General features: G+C 42.1%; 1 protein-coding gene across 2 annotated transcripts in view; it reads left to right on the top strand.

Moving 5' to 3' along the window:
* PRMT3 (protein arginine methyltransferase 3) overlaps window positions 1-24,042 on the top strand; it is a 116,556-nt gene that overhangs the window by 53,520 nt on the left and 38,994 nt on the right. For both annotated transcript variants that reach the window (XM_006266240.4, XM_019477087.2), the window contains 3 exons: window positions 8,791-8,869; window positions 19,252-19,439; window positions 22,565-22,651. In XM_006266240.4, coding sequence (XP_006266302.2) covers window positions 8,791-8,869; window positions 19,252-19,439; window positions 22,565-22,651 — 354 coding nt within the window. The remainder of the gene's footprint in view (window positions 1-8,790; window positions 8,870-19,251; window positions 19,440-22,564; window positions 22,652-24,042) is intronic.

The following is a 24,042-nucleotide window of genomic DNA, read 5'->3' as shown; positions in this document are numbered from 1 at the left end:
GTCCCTGCCATGCCCCAAGGGGCCCAACTGGCTGGCATCTAACTGTTCCCCTGCCCAGGTGCTGCAGCAGCAGCCCCTGTCATAGTGTCAGAGAGTGTGAGCCCTTTCCCGGCGAGGGCCTGCTGCAGGGACAGCAAAGTTGTGGAGGACTGCATGTGGCAGCACCTGGGCTTAGAGGGGGCCAGAGCCTTCCAAGCCCCGCCCCCCCAGCGCTGCGGTCTGTAGCAGCTTTCCCTGCCCCACAGCATGCCTCTCTCTCCTGCCAGGAAGGGGCTTGCACTCCTGGAAAACATGACGAGGCTGCTGCTCTCCCCTCACTGCTACAGTGGCTGGATGGGGGCAGGGCCAGATGCTGGCTGGCAGGGCCCCTTGGGGGGGCCAGGGAGTGGAGTTATTCCCTCCTCTGCCCCTGGGGCACCACAGCAGGTTTTACCTGCCCTGGCTGCTGTTGCTCGCTCTGTGCCCATGGCAAGCAGTGGAATAAGCCCCCTCCTTCTCTCCTTCCTTTGGCGTCCGACAGAAGGAGATTATTCCATTGCTTACACCGGGCACAGAGCAAGTGGCAGCAGCGGCTGGGGTGGGTAGACCCTGTTGTGGTGTGCCAGGGACAGAGGGGGGAGTAACCCCATTCCCTGCTCCCCCAAAGGGCCCTACCGGTGGCATCTGGCTTCTCCCCTGCCCAGCTGCTGGAGCAGTGAGGGGGAAGCAACCGTGATGGGGCAGGAGCCCCTGTCACAGTTTCCCAGAGCACAAGCCCCTGCCTTGTGGTGGGAGCCATGCTGTGGGCATGGAAAGCTGCTATGGACCATGGCACTGGGATGGGGGCTTGGAGGGCTCTGGCCCCTTCCGTACCCTGGTGCTGCTGTATGCAGTCTGCTCCAGCCTTGCCTACCCTGCAGTAGGGTCCCCTACTGGGAAGGGACTCACATTCTCTGACACTATGACAGGGGCTATGACAGAGGCTATGACAGGAAGTAAATCCCTCTCTGGCCAGTTCAACCGGGGCTGGCCATTCTCCCTCCCCCCTCACCCCCCCCCCCAGCACAGCTTCCCTCCAGTCAAGGGTGGGCTCTAGCACCCCCCAGCTCCTAGCCTGAGCAACTACAGGCATGTGCCTGCATTGCCTCAGTCCAGAGGGAATGTCTGTACTGTTACAAACTGGTTCGACCTAGGCAAGTTAGACTAACCTGCAAAGGTTGAATCAACTCAGGCTCCAGCTTTTTGAATGTCTGCCCCTAGCCATAAAGTGCTGTGCTTTTTAACAGCCTGAGAGAAACTAAATGTTCAGAGGTTGTATAAGCTGAAAGTAAATTAGGTATCCTTAACGCAGTTTCTGGGGAATGCCATCCATCTACAGTGGCAAAGTATAATGAAAAATCTTCTCTGTGGTTTTGAGAGAATGGAAACATACGGTATGTGAAGTACGAAATGTACCTAGGAAAATGAGGCATGCTAAAATTAAGAAATATAGCATAGGTAGGAAACTGAGAATGATTATGATTTTTTCACCACTGAGTTTCAACTTTGGTTGGAGTAGCAAAAATAATTTCAACCCGGTCTTTAACCTCCAAAGAATCTCTTCACCTTCATATAATTTTGATTTCTTAATCTGTAAAAGGTTGCAGTGGGTAAACTCAGCATTGTGATTTGGAACATTGGAGAAGGCGGTACCTATTTTTGGGGGGGGGGTTGATTAGTCAGCATCAGTCAAATGGGTGATTTTTCTCCCTCTTTGCACTCCTTATTTTTGTAATTCATGCAGAACTCCTTAATCTTGGCATCATTATTGGAAATTCTACGGATTACTCCTGAATTAAGGAGCTTTCTTCTATAATATTCTGGGGTTTTCAATTCTGTCTTCTGTTTTCAGACTGCAAAACATTTTCACCTTGTCCGAATGTCTTTTAGTAGTCTGGAAGATTCTGATCTTAACATCCAGTTAAGTGGGAATTTAATAGAGAGAGCTTTTATTATCCAGGAGCATATCTTTTAAATTTCTCTGCTTTTGGAGCGTGAGAGAGATTCACAATCTAGTCATCCTTGATTGTGTTCAAGTAATTAACTTCCAGGCCCACCACTTCAGCTGTTTGAAGACCAGATCATGTTGGCCCCGTAGTTAAAGCAATGACACAATATTGGCTGCTGTTCCACTTCGTTGTACCTTAACAGCAGTCTGCCCATGGTTGCCATCTCGAGTACTTAGGTTGTATCTGGAGTGCCAGTTAACATAGAATGAAAGTATCCAGCCCATCTGCAATGCAGGCTAGTGTAAAAAATGCCTCTAGTCCCTACCCAAGGGTTTTTGGTTTAGTTGAAAGTTTAGGGCCCTGAAAGTTCTGAAACCTGGTTCTCTGAGTGATTGGTCTTGCCCTGTCTGTCACAATCGGTGATACCTTTATAACCTGTACTGATAAAGTCTGCTTTTGAACACTTCTCTGCCTCCTGGGCTTGTAGTCGGTGGCTCTGTTTTGAATTGGCTACTGTTACAAGCTGGCCAGAATTGAACTGTTTGTATTATTATTATAATTTTTTTTTTGTTAATCTCTGCACTGCCACAAAGATGACTGTGAAAAATTAAGAAGCCAAAAAAACCCAAAACCCCTTGCCTATAGGTTGTTTGAAATATGTATTTGCTAGGCATTGGTTCCACTTACACAAAATACTTCAAGTTTGAAGGTGGTGGTTGTTTTTTTTTAAGAGATGCTGAATTGCTGTAACCCTTGTATTGGTAGCTCCAGTACCCCATAGGCTGAGTTTAAGAAGGGGCTTATTACAAGCGTATCTATGGGAGATCACCTAGAGCCCTGAGTTTCTCCCCACTGCTGCCACTTGCCTCAAGGAAAAGACCGAAGTTGCTGTGGGCTAGCTCTCTATCCCAGTAAGCCTCAGTTCCGCTGCTTTTGTAGCTGCAGTGGAGGAATCTCTGCCAGCCCCAGGGTTATGAAAGAAACTATAGCAGGGGTTGGCAAAATATGGCCTGTGGGTAGCCCAGGCACTGACTGGCCTGTGGCATGTTCTGCCGTCCCCTGGGCACGCAGCAGGGTTGGGGCGGCTCCACAGCTGGATTGCCTTTCTAGGCGTCCCAGGCAGCAGAAGCTCCTTCTGGCTGCCGCCACCACAGGCCCCAACCCCACAGTACTGATGGGGACTTGTGTGCACAGCCCTGATCCCCACCCACCCCGTGCCTGTTCTGGACTCAGGGCGACAGAGTGGGCCAGCTTCAAACCAGCTGGAACCTGTGCACACAGCTGCAGCCTGGCCCACCCTGTGCCTGCTCTGGACTCACCTGCCCATGCTGAGCAGTGGGCAGCTGGGCAGAAGCTGCTGCTCAGCACAAGGGAAAAGAAGGCCCTTGCTGCGTTTACCTGGAGCCTGCGTCTGAGCTGCCCTGCAGCTTCTCTGTGTTGCCACCGCTGCCCTGTTGGGTGGGCCAGAGGCAGTGGCAATGGCAGCAGAGAGGAGCAGCAGGGCAGGCCAGGCACAGGCTCCAGGCAGCTGCAGCAAGAAGGGCCTGGCACTGGTGGGGGGAGGGGAAAGGTTGGCACTTTTCCCCCGGGCCCAGCAGCAGCTTCTGCCTGGCTGCTGCCACTGTTAAGCATGGGTGGGTGAGTCCAGAGCAGGTGTGGGGTGGGTCGGGTTGGGGTTGTGCACACGGATTCTAGCCGGTCCATAGCTGGTCTGCCCTGCCAGGCCGAGTCCAGAGTGGGCTTGGGGTTGGTATGCGGCCCTACCAGTACCATGAGACTGCGGCAACAGTTGCAGCAGCTGGAAGGAGCCACCAGCACTGGCGGAGGGAAGGGGTATGCTGACCAGCCCACAGCAGCTCCCCACAGCTGCCCATGTGGTCTGTGGGCCCAAATGATTGTCCGTCCTTGAACTATAGGGTCCCCCTCTCCATGGAGAGGGTCAGCCTAGAGTATCACCTGCCCAGAAATAACCGCTTCCATGTGCAGTCAGTAAGAAGACAAACAACAAAATTATTTTTTATAGAAGTGGAACAAGCATAAGAAATCAGTAGCCATAGGTTGAGATACAAACAGAGATATGAGAGTAGACAAAAGGAAGTAACCATAACACTGGCATGTTCTTACTCTGCATCTTAAATCCACAAATTCAGTCTATAGCCACCTTCCCAAGATAGAGAGCAGTTTCTGTCTCTGACTACATGCCAAAGCCTTCTGCATCTACTTGTCAGTCACTTTCCCAGCCTGCTTGGCTGGGGGACTTCATCCCCCTTTTTACTCAGGAAGACTGAAAACCAAGCCATGCTTTTGAGGCAGGCTTTAACTACCTTTGTCAATCTGGCTGTTAACATATGTCACCCTTTCATTTCTAGGGGGCTCATATACAATGTCAGTAACTTCCTAGCCCCTGAAGGTGCATATTTACCAGACTACAAACTTGAATGCTCTTAGTCATGTGGATTTGCTAATCCAATATCCAGCTCTCCCCCAGAAGAGTGTGACCAGCCAGGTGACGAGTTCCTGGCTCTTCTTTTTGACTGTATATTTGTCATCGGCCAAGTCCAGAGTTCCTGCACCTCTTAGCCTGTCTACACGGAGGACCAGTAAACAGCCTAAGTCAAATGCAAATTCTTAGTCATTAACTCTTCTAAGGGCTTTGTCAGAGGTTACCTGTATAATGCCAGAAATCTGTGCAATATAGGGATGTCATGAAGACAGGGCAGTATTAGAGCAGTCATAGGTGGAGGCTTCAGGTCAGTTCAGACCTGCATGACTGACCTGTGACTAGAGGGCCTGGTGAGCCAGGTAGAAAGATGAGAGGAAGGCTTGTAGCTCAGAAGCAGCTTCCCCAGGGCTCTGAGATGCAAGCTCCATGCTGAGGGTGGGGCCACTGGGTCTTAAGCCCTAGGGACCCCATTCTTAGCACAGAGCAGCTGCAGCTCAGTGAGACCAGAAGCTGCTTGGTCTCTTGTTTTACTAAGCCGCGGCTGCTCCCCACTCTCAGGGTGGAGTGACCCTGACGGTTTCAGTGAGGAGCAGCTTCCCTGGGGCTCTGTTTTCTTGCTGAGCAGCAGTGGCTCTGTGTTGAAATTGAGCCTCCATGTCAGTTTCAGTGAGAGGATTGCCTTGGGGAAGCTGGAGCTCTCTGGATTCCCTGAAACTGAGTTGGTGGATCTGCTCTCAGCACAGCGCTGCCGCAACTCTGAGAGCAGAGTGCCCATGGGAAACTCATTCCCTGGGGTGCTCTCAGCTCCATGCTGAGCAGCTTAAGCCCTAACAGCCCAGCTCTCAGTATGGATCAGCCATAGCTCAGTGAAACCAGAGCCCTTGGGAAGTTGTTTTCCCCGGGTTCTGTACGTTTGCTGAAATTGACAGGGCGGCAGTCCTGGTCTCAGTACGAAGCTGCAACTTGGTTAGACCAGACAGTCAAATGTTAGCACGGTCTCTCTGGTCTCACCAAATTTGAGCCTCCCAGCAGTAAGACCATGCGGTTGGGGGAAGCAGGTCACTCTGCAATTAAGCCTCTCGGAGCAGTTGCCCTCAGCAGAAAGGTGGAGTCTGGGGTACCACTAGAGTTTTGGAAGGTGGGAATGGGAAGAGTGGCTGGGAGCTGGAGAGAAATGAAAGTAAAGCATTTTATCTTCCCTGACCATTCAAACAATATAGGATGGGTAAAACATTTCCAAGATGAGAACCTCCTTTTGAGTGGCTTACCTTTAAAATGTTTAGAGGGTACTTACGACAGTTTAACGGGTTAATACTCTGGTTTTAAGTGCCTTTATGTATGCCAGTTTTAAGGTACCCTGTGACAAAGCCCTAAGTGTGAAAAGCTGAGGGCTGCTCAAGTTATCATGGCTTTTCTGACAACCTTGGCTGAAATAAAGATACAGCAACTTTATATTTGTATCAAATACTAACATGTATTATTATGAGAACAATAAAGCTGAACACCGCTTTACACTAGCTACAATTGAGCTAAGTACCTACAGACAGCCAAAAAGCCCAAGGCTGAATTGATTCAATCTTTGCAGGTTAGTCTAAGCTATGGAGATTGAACCAATAAGCAAGTGAACAGACATCCTCTTGATTCTGGAAATGTAGCTATATGCCTGCAGTGGCTCAGGTCAGAATCCAGGGGGTGCTACAGCATGGCTCTGTGTTTGGCTGGAGCAGACAGCTTGGGCCATAGCTAGCCTGCCCACCCTGTGAGGAGGGTTTTGCAGAGGAGTTGCAAAGCATCTGGGGATGCTAGGGAACTGTGACTTAACTTAAATCTGGAGGGCATCTAGGACAGAAGTTCAGTAAACAGATTTAACCTAAATCAGTTGTCTGACATTGCATCTGTCTAGGTTTATCTTAAACAGGTTTTGGCCATTTTGAAAGTAGTTTATGTGCTCTGAACTTCTGTTGTGTTACAGATTTGAATCGGTTTCCAATCACTTGTTCTGGTTTATGTGCAACTTCTGTCCCTAGCCCTGGTGACAAAACACCACAAGAGTAAATCTGTTTTTGGAGAATACCTATGCATGCCACACAGTGAAACTCCAAAGGGTAACTTGGCTTTGGGGTGAATCCATGACAGGATCCTTGCCTTTAAGGGTGTGAAGAGCATAGTTGGTCCACTAAAATATATCATACTAATAAATCCTTGCCTCTGCCATAATTTCTGGATCATCATGGCTACAATATCACTCTTACGGTACCATAACATTTAAGAGTGTATATAGATGAAAAAACTATACAGAATTAAAAGGGAATTAAGGACTTCACTACATTTCCCACTAATCTGTGGTAACTTTTCACGTGTCTCTTTCTGTCCCTTGGTAAGAGGAACCTGTGGTAATCTAAGCTATTATTTTGTTCAGCATCAAACTGCCTCTCTTCAGTTTCCACTTAGTGTGGAATAGAGCAGATACAAGAAATAGTTACTACATAATAGTTGATCCAGGAAATTGACTCCTAGTAAATTTCATCCAAGGCTTTTTAACATTAAATTGTTTGTCTGGTGCGCCCTAACTTTGAGTTTTCTGTCATTATATTACTTGTGTGCAAACATGTAAGGATGTGAATTCTGTTGCTGTTGATATCTCAGTAATAATGCAATAAGAATACAGGTAGAATAGTCCAGATAAATAGCAGCTGTAAACACAGTTATTTTGGCTTGTATGTAGCGTGTTGTATGCTGTTGGCTAATAGAATCTCAGTTGCTGGTAAAAACTAGAGCAGCATCAGAAGTAGGGGCACATCTTTTTAGGGGTATCTTCTTTTGATAGCAGTGTAACACCCTTATGCATATTCATTCAGAGGCATGAGCTTTCATAGGCAACATATCTAACTAAGTTTATAGCCTACAAAAGCCTATGCCTCTGAACGAGTTGCTGTCTGAGATACCACCCTGCCCTAACTTCTGCCTAACTTGAGACCAAAATAACTAACTATTTCTCCCATTTATTTTAGAATTATACCCGTTTTTTAGAAAATACATACCAAAAGAGCCTGGTGGTATTTCCTTTCTTTATTCAGAAAATGAAAAAACTTTTTGTCTGACAGGCAGAATAATCATAGAGGTCACCTAGTCCAGCCCCTTGTATGAGGCAGGAAGCATCTGTCCTAGGATTGATCCTGCAACCTTGGCATTAGCACTACATACTAACCAACTGAGCTAACATATTTTCTTGTGTTTGGAACTAGAAATGAAAAAGAAAAATGTTTTTATAGGCTTTCTGTTTTTTTCTGTATTGATGGATGGAATGGCTATAATAGCAGACAAAAATCCTTCTGCTTTAAAAAGCTATCATTGGAATTATGGTTAGGTGGAGGCATGTTTCCAGCATTGATGAGTTTATAATTTAGATTATATTTCTGTTCTGTTACAAAAGTAGAATTTTTTTACCTTTCAAAAATAATTGAGGTTGTGCCATTTTCATGCAGAATATCTTCATGCCTGTTCTTGTCTTGGTTGCTGCTGACCTGTCTTGTGTTCTTAAAGTTGATTTTTCTATACTTAAATGGAAAGTACTGGCATAAATGAGATCATACTTACTGCTTGTAAAATAAAGGAATGTAGACAGCGAATGAAAATGCAAAATAAGTGGTAGCGCTCTTTAATCTCATTTGCTTTAGTGGTATAAAAATATTTATACGGGTAAAGTGTATAGTTGTAATCTGGGAAGCCTAAGTTATTTACCTGTGTTATACAGCCTATGGGTTGACAAGTACTATGAAGAGTACTATGAAATGCACCGTGATTATTTAAAAGCTGTTCTATTCTTTGGCTCCTCTGGTACAAACCATGTTGGAACTGTAATGTATGTTCAAAAGTAGTTGACTTGATTTGAAGAAGTGTATATATTTCTTTACACAATTGTAGTTTAGCAATTTGTTTTTATAAAAAAACCAAACGGTGACATTTACCAAAAAAGAGAGAATATAATACTGATCTACCTCTTGAATAGTCTAACTAATTTGTCCTTACAAAGCACTTATAATGATTTCAGTACCGGTAGTTTGGGATACTTAAGGTGCAATTACATGGAGCTAGAACCTTGCGGTATATACTATAGTTAATGTTGAGAAATTCGCTAAATGCTTGCAAGAATCTCTCATCTGTGGTTATAGAGCCATATAAGAAACCCCTATAGCGCTCTTATTCCAAAATTTTCTCTTTAGTTGCTTATAATGTTCAAACTATCCCCAAGCCTGAGAAAAATCTCAAAAATACACCCGTAGCATAATATGAGGTATGAAAACTAATTTCTGAGTTGTCTTATGGATAAAGAAGACATTTCTTTTTTAACTACTTCTTTTTTTTCCTTTTCTTTCACAGGGCTATTTCCTTCTTTTTGAATCTATGCTGGATTCTGTCATTTATGCCAAGGACAAGTACTTGGCAGAAGGTGGCTCAGGTTGGTTCAGAATTCTTTTAATAAATTCAGCTCTTGGAAACCAAATGAACCCAGAGACTTGGAATAAGCTATGCATGAATGAGGAAGTTCCCACTCGAGATGAAAAATGTTTCCATTAGTGGAAGCTTCAAGGCATTCATTTACCATATGGGTAATAGAAAAATACTAGATGGGGTATTCAGGCTTCATAGTTAATGGTGTTTTCTAAAAACATCTTAGACTTAAAAGAAAAAAAAGTCTAAAGAATAAACCTTGGATGTTCTTTCACTTTTAGTAGTAGGGTGAGATTATAATCAGAAATGATTCAAAGGTTAAAAAAAAAAAAAAAGTGAAATGGTAAATCTCTAATTTTGTATGTGCCCTTCCTATAGCCTGTTTTAAGTTTAAAGAACATATTGACTTTGCTAAGAGCATAGGTGCTACTTACCTGGAATGGTTTTAATGAAATTTAGGCACATTAGAGTATGCTAAGCCAAACCAGTTTATATCCATAAATCAAAGTAATATCCAAAAATATATATTGTTCTCTCATTGCATTTCCGAATTGCCTTGAAGTGCTTGATTCATGTGGGGAAAAAAAAATACAGGTTTGACAGTTTTGGGCTGGATCTAACTTAAAAAAAAAAATCAGAAAAGAAAAATAAGTTGGGGCCAAATTATTTGCAAGCACACATGAATTTGATCTCTTGCATCACAGAGCTGGGCTAGGATCATTTATACCACAAAAGCTGTGTTATCCGGCACTTTATCAACCAGAAAGCTCCGCTAACCAGTATCCGAGGGATGCGGCAAAAGTGAAACCGAAGTCCTACTTCTGGTTTCACCGCCACAAGCCAAGTTCTTCTCCTTCACTTCTTTGGCCCACGGCCCAGAGCAAAGCAGCCTGTGTGGGTCAAAGCAACCTGCACAGGGCCCCCCTCTCTGTCCCCCGGCACACTGATGCCAGGGAGTGCACCAGATAGCACACATTTGATTAACCGGCGTATTTGATTAACCAGCATTCCCCATTCCCAGGGGATGCTGGATAACAGAGTTTTTGCTGTATAGCTTTTAAGATAAGTATGCATGGCACAAAGCAGTGCTCTATAGAGGTAAAGATAAAGCTGGCAGGCCTCCTTGGGCAGACACTGCCCTGGGATGCCACCAAAGAACAGTACTTTAACGTGCCCTTTGGCAGTGACCGAGGAGGGGACAGACATTCTCTTTTTTTTTTCTTCCAGTTTTTTTTTTAAGGGTTCCTTGGAATTTCTGTTGGCTGTTGGAGCAAAGAGGAAGAATTAGGTGTGGTTTTTGCAGGGAGGGGGAAAAGGGAGCAGTAATTGCAGCTCCTCTATAAGATGGGGAGTATGGGCTTGGAAGAGAGGGTTAAGTTGCAGTGGTAGGATTATGTGGGTGTGTAGCAGCAGGGGGAAAGTTTGTTGTAACTATGTGAGTGGTGATTGGGCTCAGTAGAAAGTTTGGGGTTTTTTTGTGTAGCAGTTTGGGCAGCGAGGCAGTGGTTGGGGGAAGGGAGGAAGTTGGGTTTCTCAGGTTTTGGGGTGGTGTTTGGGGAATCCTGTCTGCAAATGGTTTGTTTATTGTAAGGTGCTCAGAGCTTTTTGAATGGAGTGGGATATATAAATTAAATAAATGAATATATTAGCTTCAAGGCCAAAAGTTGTATACCTCTGTTAGCATGGCACTTATACCTATGCCTAGTTAACTCTGCTGAATAGTAGGGTTTATTAACTTAGTTTATAATTCTTTGCTCATGCTCTGTGCAGGGGTGTAAATATTTTTTAAATATTAGGTATTTCAAGTCTTCTAATTATATCGGTTAACCATTTAACTGGTTGGACCAGGGCTGGAGTTGTGGGGCAGTGACTGCGTGGGGCCAGGGCCTGGGGCAGAGCTGTGATCCGCTCCCTGCATGTCCCTGCCCATGGAACTGGCACCCGTTGCAGAGATGTGTGGAGAGTGGATCATGGATCTTCCCTGGGCCCCAGCCCTGCGCTGTCACTGCCCCAAGATCCCGGCCCTGCCCGCACCCCTGGATACCATTCCCTGCCCACCTATGGCCCCATCCCATTCACCAAACCAAACACATCCGACTCATGGAGGTCCCAGGCCAGTCTCGATGGAGGTTCCACCTGCCCGTCCGCTCCATCTGGTGGCCTTGGTAGTGGGTGTGAGGTGGATGGCCCCAGGGCCAGATAGGATCAGTTGCCACTTCCCACCCCAGCCCCCCAACAGCTCACTGAAACTCTATATGTGGCCCTCCAGCCCAAATACTTGCCTACCCCTCATGTAGTGACTATCAAGGTGAAAGAAGTGTATTATAAATATTCGGAGAGATTCTTGCAGTGATCTGGCTGGACAATGCAAAACTGTTGTCTATAAAATAGTAGCTTGTCCAGTGCCATATTAGTACATTTTCAGTAGAGTAAGGGTTGATACACTGTTCATTTTGATTATAGATATGATATACAGCAGCCTTATTTAATCAGAATACTTTTATATCTTACTATTTGGTTATACTTTCATGTAAATTCTTAAATTAAAGCATTGATTTAGTGATGCCAAGCAGTTAACACATTTTATGGTATTTTTACTAGCTACGCCCATTTGGAAAGAACTTCAACTTTTGTGCAACATTTCTCACTTTAACATTTGTATGATACTGTTGGTGCATGGTGTATTTGGTCTTTGGATAAGGCGAGACAAGATGCTGTAGAATTTCAGAAGAGAAGTAACTTGGAATTTTTTAAATGCAAGAGTCAGTACTTGGGTGGTACCCTGGGTGGTGACTTGTCAGACTGATGTAGGAAGGGATTTCATTTCCAAAGTTTGGCCTGTAGCAGGCGGTGGGAAAAGAGAAGGAATTTCCTATATAGGTGGACAGAGTGGTTAGTGGCAAAAGTTAGGACATGAGAGACTTGGTCTGAAGATAAAAGCAAGGGCATTGTATTAACTCTCAAATGCGAAAGAGTTTAAATCTAATATAGAAGCGCTATGCTACCTCCTGGCCCCCTGCACAGCTTTGGGAGACTCGAAGCACTAGGAGGAAGCCAGAGGCAGGTTGGAGACAAGCTGTCTGCCATGGGGATGGAGGAAAGTGGAGGAGCAGTTCCCTATCAGCCCTGGCTGGAAAACTTATAACTGAGTTAACTTTGTTGTTCTCCAGCCAGAGGGCTGGGATATTTGTACACTCCCTATCTCGCCAGGTTTTCTAGTACTGCATATTTCTCTGAAATAGAACTGTCCATACCCAGTTTCCTATTATAGTTTGTGTACATTTAACTCTTTTTTTTTTACTTTGACGGTGTGGTGTTTTTGTTTTGTTTTTTTGTTTTGTTTTGGCCTCTTTGCAGTAGCCCAGTTTGATTTTTTCCATGTTGTGTTAACTGTGTCCATTTTCAGTTTCACTACACTGACTTAATGATTGCATTAATGACTGTGTAACGTAGTGCTCACTGCAGTGCGCTAGTTTAATTGAAGTCTGTGTCTGTGCTCGGGTTGCAGCAGGGAAAAGGCAGTATGTTATAAAGCTTAGTGTTACACGAACCAGAGATTCTCATGTGTTAAAAGAGAAATATTTACATAGTGTAGCTCACATCATTTTATTCTATTTTATTTCATTGCTTATATTGTTTATTTTAATTTATTTTGTTTTTTATTTTAAATTAATATTATTTTATTTTATATTGTTGTAGTACTAAACCAGTCATATTTAGAGCCTGACTGTTTTGGACTCTGAACATGTTTCATAGTAGAGTACCTTGATTTGCATGGACTAATGTAGTTTATTAAAGATTTGGAACATACAGTAGAATAATAATGTTTAGCAATACACCTTTTTCCCCTATAACTGATTCCTCCAAACCCTTCTCAAGATACCCAGACATTTTTTCCTTCCTCTTGAATCTTGATATTTAAAAAGGGCTTTATATTGTTCTTTTAGGACCTAGACAGTGCTGGAAGGGTTTGTAGTAACTTAATCCTTCTCTACTTCCTAAGTGGGTTTTTTTCTGTAGAATGCCTCACCTTTTGTTGGCCTAGGGGATTATCTCCCCCTCTTTCTTTTTCCACAAAATAATACCATTTTACACAATCACTGTCTGTCCCAGATAATTTAGCTTAGATTTTAAATAGAACACTTTTTCCTTAAGGCATTTATAATCCCTGTACTCCTGCCGGCTGGTATGGAGGGCAAGTGACTGTCTCTAGGACACTTATCAGTGTCACTATAAATCAGCCAGAGGGTGGAGTTCAGGCACCAAGACAATTGTGATTTCCATGGCTCCAGGAGGTCACTTCTTCAGTATATGTGAGGATCAATAGAACCAATGACAATTCCAAAACCTGAGCAGCTAAAAATAAGAACCCATTCTGGCATGAAACTGTCAGACCAGCCTTAGGACAAAGTTACTTCTTAAACTCTTGAATTTTAGAACAAGTGTCATTCTAGTATATCAAGCAGCTTTCCAAGGTGCAAAAGTCTTTATGGCTTTTTGAAAATTTAATGAAAGAGCCTATCACTTGTCCAGATCTTTGAATAGGTCAGTGACTGAACCAGAAATAGAACCCAGTTTTCCAGACCTCTGCTTAACTGGCTGAGTCACGCCTGTCGAAACTTAGCTTATCAGCATCCTGCAGCATTTGAAGTGAGAATATCTAGGGCAGTGATTCTTAACCAGGGTGCCACAGAATGCTCAGTTGCCTTGAGATCCTTTTGGGGTGCCTCACAGTGCCATGCAGTGTTAGCACTGTTAGCTGTACAGACATGATTCACAAGATAAACCCAGAGGGCATGTCCAGACAAGCATGCACGTGTGTTTCCCTGGGATCGAATAACAGCAGCACACAGTTGTACTGCTGCTGTTTGTCCCTGGGGAATGCCTCTGTGCATGTGCTCTGGTGTGCAGCAGATTGCCCCAGGTCGGGTAGGGGAGGCTGGGGCCAGCACCTGGGGTGGCCCCAGCAGCCTTACTTGGACATTCTGCAGCTGCAGCAGTGACAATTTGGGCGTACAGAGCCTGGCCATCAGCCAGAGTGTGTCTCTGGCCTGCCAGGCTCCAGTTTTGGGTAGCACATGCTGCAGGCATGTGTGCCACCTTGTTGGGTTTTTTTCTTTTAAGACTTTTTTTTTTAGATACTGGAACTTCTCAGTATCTAATTTTGGCTCTGCACTGCAAATATACAATGTAGAGAACCTTTTCACATGCACCACATGTGTTTTGCTGCAAAATGCACTTGCGTGCTCATCTGGGTGTGCCCAGAGATTTCAAATAGGAGTCCATGGTGTTAAAAGCATTCTAACTTGTTGTGGTCTTTGAGTTCTTTGCAACAGGACATTGCTTTTGTATTTTTCTGAAGTCAAAAATCAAATGAAAACTAAGAGCTGACAATTTCCAAGTGCTGACTTGAGTCTAAGAAATTTGAGAACCACTGATCTAGGGTGATGTGTACAGCACACACTGTGTGCAAAGAGTTCTTTTTACTGCACACTCATCTATTCGTTATGTATAACTATTCCCTTGATCTAGTATGCATTTCCCCATGTACTTGAGTGAAATGCACAGTGATTAGGAGTAAGATAGGGAAACAAGGCCTTAATTTAGAATTTAAAATCTTTAGATTCTTTGTCTTTAAAAAAAACAAAAAAAAATAGTATCTTTGTCTTAAAAGAATTTTGATTATTCACGTCCAGATGATGTTGGTGTTCACTCAATTATTTTAATGTATTGTAGGATTATAGTCTTACCCTTATAATAGTCTGAACTGTCTTAACCCTGTTACCCTGAAGCTTGTGAGACATTACTAACGGATAAAGGATTTCCCATCTTACTCTATTCACCATGTAAGCTGTTACCATTGACAGATGATTTCTGGGCACTGAGTCGAGAAGGACACAGATGTCAAAGCCATGGATTTGTGAGCTGGCTGCTGAATGTGTGCTGCTGTCCAATCAGCATTTTGTTAATTTCACCAATGAGAAGGAATAATTATTTGATTATAGCTTTAATCAGAAGAAAATTAAATGATAAACCTGTTAGGATTAGACAAGGAAAGATTATGAGTGGTTCAGGGAGAGTTACAGGGAAGGGAGCTTAATTTTTGAGCAACAGGAATGGTGAGTGAAACGTCATTATCTTTAGAATAGTTTTAATCAAGAATATTTACAAGACACTATTCCTTAAAGCATGTGAAAAATGGGGTGAAAGTAGAAACCTGAGCTCATGGGAGCTTTTGGCATGTCAACTTTATAGCTTGATCATTGTTTATACTTCTAGTGACATGTCATAATTTTATATAGAACTTGAATAATTTGGTGATGAACATGGTACATATCCCTAGGTGATACTGATTCTGTTATCATTACAGATAATTTAGAAGTTAAACATCTAGAGCAAATTAAATTCTTACATTTAGAAAGTATAGCAATTCTATGAAATAAAGTTAAATCTCTCGCCAAATACAAGTAAGGGCAATTTAATGGTAACCAAACAGTTCCCTGCTTTTTGAGTGTGGGGGAAAGGTAGGAGAGAGGGAATCCTTGATTTTCTTTTTCCTTGCAACATTATTTTAAAAATTACTTAATTGAAGGGATTCTGCAGAACTTTTAAGGTTTTCAGGAATATTACAGGAAGGTTAAAAGAAGTCCATTAGAATTAAGGCAGTGTATGTGTATAGTCCTTTGTCCATGTCCCCTGGTTGTGGAATTCATTGTTTCTTGCCTAAGTCTCTGTATAGCGATTTTTTTCATTCATTTTTGCTTTAGACTAAATGGACAAATTTAATTTTTATCTTTAGAGCATTTTTACACATGCTTTGAGATATGATTCCAGGCACTTTAATTAGCGAGCTGCACTAATTAAAGGTGCCTGCGCATCACATATATCAGCGTCTTCACACTAAAAAAAAAATGGCAGCGGAGTGCTTTGAACTAAAGTTCATTGAATGCGCTTTATATCAAAGCGCCCTGCCACCATTTTTTCAGCACGGAGACACATGGGGACACTGATACACATGACGCGGAAGGCTGCCTGAGCCAGTCAATTTCTGTGCTTCAGCAGACTCGAGTTAATCGGATATGCTCTGATGTGCTCGATTTCCAGCACTTGGGAGCAGGCTCCATGCATGTGTGTAGGAGTCCTTAGTGTTGACCTTCCAGTTGCTCTTTAGAGCTCATTCTCATTGATTTATAATAATTTTTGCAACTGACTTAGGAGTTTGGCACTCGGAGGAAGTGATTTACTAGCAGGTGGTTATCCAAACCATACATAACAAACCATGTACTTTTTGCCACAGCAGCCCAGAACTATGGGCCCATCCAAGCTAGGGATGTTACAAAGTAGTAAACTGTTTTTACATTGATTTTTCTGTTTGTTTATTTTTTCCCTCTTGCAGCCTCAGTGCCACTTGTTTGCTCTCATGTCTTTTTTCTAGTGTTGAAGTATAGAATCTGTTTCTTCTATCCTCTTTTCCCTGCATTTACCCAATATAGCTGCATATATGCATATCATCATCCCAACTTTCCCTTCCTCTGCTGGCCCTAATAAAAAATTCCTAAAGCTGCTTTGGAACTCTTTCTACAGGCTATGTTACGCACTCCATGGAGAATTCAGGATGTACTTGCCTTTGTCATTTATTTCGTAGTCTGCATCCAGATTAGGGTGCCCCCTATGCTGCAGGAAAACGTGTAGAATTCCTTCGTGGCAGAATCTAATGAAATGTAGGTGCTAAACTTAGCTGACCCAGAGCAGCAATTAGGAAATTTTGAGACGTGAACGTCCCTTGTTACTAGTCGCAGAAATTTCTCAGACTGTCATAACACTAGATGCTGATTTTGTGTGACACTTTTCAAGCGTACCAAAATTAAATAATGTGCTTCAAACAATCCATGTTGAGCTGCTGTCCTTTTAGCATGCTCTCTTTTTTTTCTTTTCTTTTGATTTTTTGTTTGTTTGTTTTTTGTTAATCAAAATCTGCTCTGGGAAATTTTTTCTTGCTTTGCCTTGTGTTCCTCATTTGGGATGAGATTTATTCACTAAGGTGTTGGAATACATAATACATAGCTTTTTATAAGTCTTGTTAAAATAAGACCATTTAAAACATTGTCCAGAAAGCTACTGTGTCTGTTACAACATGTTTGGTTGTCTGTATAGATTTATCTTCCCAAATTCAAGATTTTTTTTTTTTAAACTGTCTTGAAAGGGAGTAGTTTCTTTACAAGAAGCATCTGTTGCCAGTTCATACGAGTGTCATTTCCTGTTCTTTACTTTAGATATATCTAACACTTTACTATTTTCTCTTTTCAGAGTATTGAAAGGAAAAATGCAGTGTATTGTCAATCAGTGTGCCAATGATTCTGTGATGTTCATTTTTATGAAGTGGCACTTTTAACAAAAATTTGGAGGCAGAATCAGTTTTACAGATTATCAGCTCTTAGCGAAGAAAAGAGAAATAACTCTCTAGATTTTCATCACCTTCAGTCTTTTATAAATAGGGGCCTATCAAAATCGAGGAGGCAGGCGGCTGATTTCACAGACCTATCACAGGGCCGGCCACCATTTTTGCAGAGTTATTGCTGCAGGGGGCCCCCCATGCCTCTGGCCAAGGGGGTCTGGTGGCCTGGCTCCCTTGCCACTGGTTAGCCAAGAAGGCTGTCCATCATGTGGCCCTGCCCTTTGCTGCTGATTGGCAGAGAGCTGGGGCTACACAACAGGCAGCCCTCTCAGCCAGTCAGAGGCGAGGGATGGGGGGGTGGCTGGTCTGCATAGCCAAGCTGTAGTGGCCATGAGGACCGCTGGCTCCCACTGGGGAGCCAGCATTTTATTTTACTAAGCTTTTTTGCAGATTTCAAAGACAATATTTGATTTTGCAATTTCCACAAAATCGTGAATTGAGTAGGTGCCTATCTAGATATTGCAGTGCTCTATAAAGTGCAGTATACTTGTTACTTAAAATCTGCATTAAAGTATCTGCATTTTTTTGCTCATTTGAATCCTCCTGTGAAACCTCAAAACCTAAAAAACGAGGTAAGGAACTTCTCCGTGGAGAGAGTTATAAACATCTCTTCCGGTAAACGTGTAAGTTTTTGGAATACTGCTTCTTGAACTATGTGAGAACTTAAACTGATGTACAGTCCTCCTTTAGCTTGCACACAGCCAGCTCCAGTATTATTGTTTTTCCCTACTTTTCTAATAGCTGAATGAAATTTGACAAGAGACTAGAGAGGCCTAGGCAGCTGTTAAACAGGCTAATGCAGTGAGAGCCAACCTGTTTGTCAGGCATGTTGAAAATTGGCCCCAGACTCTCCCTAAGTGCCACTCAGATCCCCCTTCCCCTGCCTCATTTGCTGTGCTGTTTGTGCCCTGTGCCTGCTGTCTGATCTCCTGCCCTGCTTTCTGCTTCCTGTCCAGTCTGGTTCTCTGCTCTGTGTCCTATCTGCTGCTGTGATGCCTGTCCTCTCCCTGATTTGCTGTGTGCCACGCACAGAGGCTGCCTGTGTCATTTAAGGCACACATACCACAAGCTGGCCACTCCCACACTGATGCTTCCCATTTTTGTCTGGGAAAGTTGTAAGCAGAGACATGTCCACAAGCTGTTACTGGAAAAGGAGGGAACCACTAATGGAAGCTGGCGGGTTCTAGAGCTGTGCCCAACAGCAGACTATTGAACGAGAAGTAATGAAGTATGTGTAAGGCGGAGGCCCAGCAAACAATGGCACTCTTGAGGGATGAAAGGGAGATCCTTCTTTTCTCCAGTAGCTAAAAGGATTTTAAAAAAATATATCATTAGGCATCTACCAGGCAGAAACTAAAGGCAGAAGATAAATACGGGACCCATAATAAGAATCTTGGCATTCTGACTTCTGTGGGAAGGTCTTTTTGCAAGTATTTTGTACTTTGATTTTGCTGAAAAGTGTTCTTGATGCTTGTGCACATTTGAGGGTTTAGTTTTTTCTAGTTGTTGGGTTTTTTTGACAGGCCTCTGGCTAATAGCATTCAAGTGAATTTTCAGGCTTTGATATACTCGCTTGTGGGCATTTCTAGTATAGAACCAAACTAAATGTAATGGCCCAAGTAATTTTCTACAGATCATAAGTTTCTATACCATATTCTGAACATTGGATTCAAAACTAGTAGTGTCTTTCCCTAAAAGGGATTGAGGCACATCATTCATGTAGCATGGGAAAAAAAGCTTTGCTACCACAACGTCGTATCTTTGTGAATAAATATGGCTACAGTATGCAAGGCCAGGGGGACCTTGTGTAAGTACTAAATTACGTTTCTTTTATTTTTTTATTCTTAAAATGACTAACAGTTTAACATATCTTCAAATGCTTTGGTTTTATTTTATGTCCAAAACAAAACTTTACTAATCTCTTTCTGTTGCAGTCTACCCGGACGTCTGCACAATTAGTCTAGTGGCTCTGAGTGATATGAAGAAGCATACAGATAAACTAACTTTTTGGGATAATGTATACGGCTTCAACATGTCCTGCATGAAGAAGGCTGTCCTTCCAGAAGCTGTCGTGGAGATCTTAGATCCAGACACGCTTATATCTGAGGCCAGTGTCATTAAGGTACTTTACCAAACACTTCATTTAAAATTGTTGTTTATTGTTATTGTTATTCAGAGATGTATCACTAAAATCTTATTTTCTTTCATAGTCTCCACTGTAACTGGATTTAATGTGGAAAAACGGTTTAACTTACAGAAATGTTGTAGCAGAAAAGAAACTCAATAAAGGTCCACAGCATTGACTTCAGAATGTGCGCCTTGCATTTGCTACTTTGTTTAGTAACTTTTTAGATCCAGTTATTTAAATAAGATTTTGCTGTCAATTTGTTTCCTCAAGCAAGCCCATCTTCCTACTCCGTTTTATTTTCTGCCCTCAGACATGGATTCTGTGCAAAAATAAATAACTTTATAGCTATGACTTGATAAATTGGACTAGTCTGCTTACATCTTTTTTTTTTCCACATGAGTCAGACTGTTATCTTCTCATAGTAACTGTTGACATGAGTGAGTTCAAAGTAAATGGCTTTCCATGTAAATGGGTAATCATTCTTATGTCATACTGATCCATCCAAACAACACATGTTAGTAGCTTAGGTTAAATTCTAAAGCATGAACTTGTGTGAATTTTGAAGTGTGATGATTTGCCTAAATTATTTCCCAAAACCTCCCCTAACTTTTGTTTGTGTGCCTTGTCAAATACAAGAACAGCTAGCCTATAAAATCTTTCCTGGAGATTGAAATGAAATACAGCTGAGAAACTTTTGGCATGATTATTAGTGTTGGGCTTACTGAGTTGCAATCTGCTCATGAGTTAGGAACAACTTCAAGATTTGCTGGAAACTGAGGAGCTTTAAGTATCCACAGATGCCAAAAATACCTTGTACAAGCCTGTTTTGTGCATGTTTGTACCCCAACAATGTGCTGATTTTTTTTTTTCAGTATACTGTTATTTATTAACTCTCTCTAACCCTTACATTAAACAGTTGCAAGATCTGAGCATTCAGAGGCAGGAAATGATGAAATTAAGGTTGCTCAGGCAACTCTAATTTGGCCTCCTTGTTACAGGTGTGTGATTAGCCACATCTGTTGATGACATCTGCAACCTGAGAATAGAGCATGCTCAGTCCTGAAAAAAAATACTGCCTGTGCAGTTCATTCAGCACTCTAAATTGTGAGGGCATGCAGTACCATTGTGCTTCTGCAGCTTGGCATCTAGATTCTCCAGCTAGCCTCTACTAGTGTGTATAAAGCGGAATTATTCAAAAGGTCATTACTTGGTCAAATTTGGTTGTGTGTGTATGGGGTTAGTAAGAGAAACATTCCATTCTGGTACCAAACTTCAAACCCTGCTCCACACGGTAGAAGCCCTTGAGGTTTTCAGTGCAATTGTTGTAAGAACTGAAGGTGCGTTTCTTAACAATATTCTCAGAAATGACAGAGCCATTTCAGCTTAAATTTAGGGTTTATTTTTAAAGGACATCTGATTTGGAAACTTTCAGCCTGAGAAGTTTGTTCGGTAGAGTTTTGAACAATTGAAAACCAGGCCTTTTAATAGGAAGTGTCAAGTAGTGTTACATGAAGGTGTATACATCTTTGTCACTTAAACAAAAGCTGACATTTTGCCACAAAAATACTTCATTGATTGTATCAACTAATGCAGTTAGTAATGCCCCTTCTAAATATTTATAAGGGTAATCTTTGTCTAAGCTATATTTTGAGAAAAATATTAAAAATATCCCTGTCATTAAGCAACACTTCTGTGACTTTTGTATCATCTATAAACTAGAACGTTTTAATAGAAGCGTGTTTTTAAGATAACTTAGTTTTGAGTTTTTTACTAATATCCCTGCACAAGCTGTTGTAGAATTAATGAGTTGAACAAGGATGATGTTACAGGTACACAGTTTTAATCAATACCTGTTCCAAATAACAAATGACTTCAGAATATTTGGAAAGAATAAAACTGTTCCTATTCATCATACACTGAGTTCAGGAGATGGTTTGGTACACTATCTTAAATTACCTGTTCATTAATTTGAGGAAATACATTAGAATTGTTAAGGAAAAGTCTCTAAAGAAGGTGGTGCAACGCCAGTACTTATATATGACTGTTAAATAATGCTAAATTGGAGAAGAGGAAGATTTAGAAGTATAGTCTTTAACAAAAAAGTAAATAAAAATCTTCTCAGTCAGATGTCCTTTTGTCCCTAGTTATTGTTTTAATACTTCATACCTCACCAAATGACGAATTTATGCAGTAAGCATACAGGGCTAAACTGCATAAATTTTTATTCTGTGTCTTGGAAGTGCTTCCTGAGAAACTGTGACAGGACAAAATAGTTGAGTTGTCTTACCACTATCAACCCCTTTAGTTTACAAAGATATACCAATATGCAAGAGAGCTGTAATTCATTCTCCCATTTGGCTTTAACAGTACAGGCAACCCCTGCTTAATGCTGTTTCGCTTAGCTCTGTTTCACTATAACACTCATTTTAAATTGATACCTCATTTCCCTTAGCACTCAGCGAGTTTCTGTATAACACTCGCGGTCACTATCTTGGGTCCTTAAAAACGCTTGCAGTCACCATCTTGGATCATCAGATGGTTTCGGTTTCACTTAACATTCAGTTTTTCAGGAACCAATTAAGAGCGCGAAGTGGGGGTTGCCTGTATTCCTCAACAGTCACCCAGAAGGCCTTTATTTTTAAGGCTTGAAGAGTGATTGTCTCTGTGCCTAACCATTCCTTTCCATTGAAGATGCCAGTTAATGCCTCTTAAGATTTGCGGCGCATACAGCCAGCAGTCCTCTAGGAACTGGCTGAAGCTTTGGCTCCTAATTTTACTTACCGGTGTTAGAGGCACCCAATTTTTAGTTTGCTACCAGTATGAAGTATAAAAGGTGCCCAGTGTCTTTTATTTGTGGTGTGTTCATATTTGGGGTAAGTGGTTATAGACTTCTTTGATTCATAACAAATAACATAATAAAACAGTTTTTAGCCTTTCCTAAATTCAAATATGTAGGATTGTTTTCTCTTCTGTTTTAAGGACCTGAATTAATACCATACTGCATTACTTCTAGTTTTTAGAAAAACAAAACGAGTAATATTAAGTTCCCCAAAGCATGTTTCTCTATTACAGTGAAGCTCTATGTTGCCAGAATTGATGTTTATCCTTTTTTTTGTTAGCATATAGATTGTCACACAGCATCCATTCAAGATCTGGAATTTTCATCAGATTTTACCCTGATAATTACAAGGGATACTCTGTGTACGGTAAGACAATTTATCCTTTCTGCATTCAGGTAACATTTGCCTTTGATTGGCAGGCCATACATTAATTAAAGGACTGATGATAAATGAAGGTAACTATTGCCTTGGCCAGTTCATGTTTGCATTTACTGAGTTGTAAAATGGGCCCTTTTTAAATGACTTATCTGATAGCCTAATAAGAGTCTGGTTCAGCAAAGAGAAAAAAATACCAGATACGGTCATTTCTGTTTTTTCTGTCACATCAACCCCTGATTCGCATTTCAACCTTGAGAGAATTTTCAGTACCTGCCCACCAAAATAGGTGAGTGAAGGGGAAAGGTAGAATGGAATAACAGGAAGTGTTTTGGCATAGCTGAGCTATATATTGTAGCTTTTATGTTTGATAAAACAGCATTACCCTTTATAGTAACAGTCTCAGGTACATGTAGCAGTTACTTCCCAGTTTTAGACACTAATGATGCTTTATAGATGCCACTGTGCATGCCATATAGTCCAGAAGCACATTATAGAAGTGACCCGACACAGCTGATTTATCCCTGCTATCTGAGACTGGCACCAAATCTAGACTTTTATACTATTAGATAGGCAACCAGTTTTCAGGACAGTATCTCTAATAAGTCTGGAAGCATGCACAGCTTTTGAAGTTAATCTTACATGAAACATTCCCTTATTCAACTAATATTACTGATAATAGTCGAAACTTAAAAGTATAGCAATTTTTGGTAGTTCTGGATTGAAAGCAGTACAGAAGTATATATTTAGTTTGGAGGAAGTATCAGGGATCTGTCTAGGTCCAGTATTATCCAACACCATTAACTTTTTGGATGATGGGATTGATTACACGCTTAGCAACTTTGTGGAGGTATCAAGTTGGGTGGAGTTTCAGACACTCCGAAGATAGGGTTAGGATCCATAATGTCTGGAAAAATGGTCTGCAATCAAACAGATGAGATTCAAGTGCAAAGTCATGCACTTGTGATGGAGTAATTGCATGCACAAATACAGACTGGGGAATGATTACAAATTAGGCTGCCATATTGCAGAGAAGGACCTGGGGGTGACAGTAGATCATAAATTGAATGAGGCAACAGCATGCTGTTGTTCCAGAATAAGGATAGACTGGGTTGTATCTACAGGAGTGCCGTTAGCAAATCAGGGGAACTGATGGTTCTCCTCTGTTCAACACTGGTGAGGCCCCACCTGGAGTATTGTGCCCAGTTTTGGGCCCCACACCAAGAAGGATGTGGACAGGACTGGATTCTTTCCAGTCTATCGGGGAACAACAGAAATGTTGCTTCCCGATGGCTTGAGAAGCGAGACTTATGAGGAAAGGCCGAAAGAACTAGGTTTGTTTAGTCTGAAGAAGAAAATATTGAGGGAGGGGGTGGGTTGAT

Source organism: Alligator mississippiensis, chromosome 2 (assembly GCF_030867095.1).
Source record: "Alligator mississippiensis isolate rAllMis1 chromosome 2, rAllMis1, whole genome shotgun sequence".
NCBI lineage: Eukaryota > Metazoa > Chordata > Crocodylia > Alligatoridae > Alligator > Alligator mississippiensis.
Note: the sequence above shows the minus strand (reverse complement) of the source record. Positions and strands in the feature narration are given on the sequence as shown.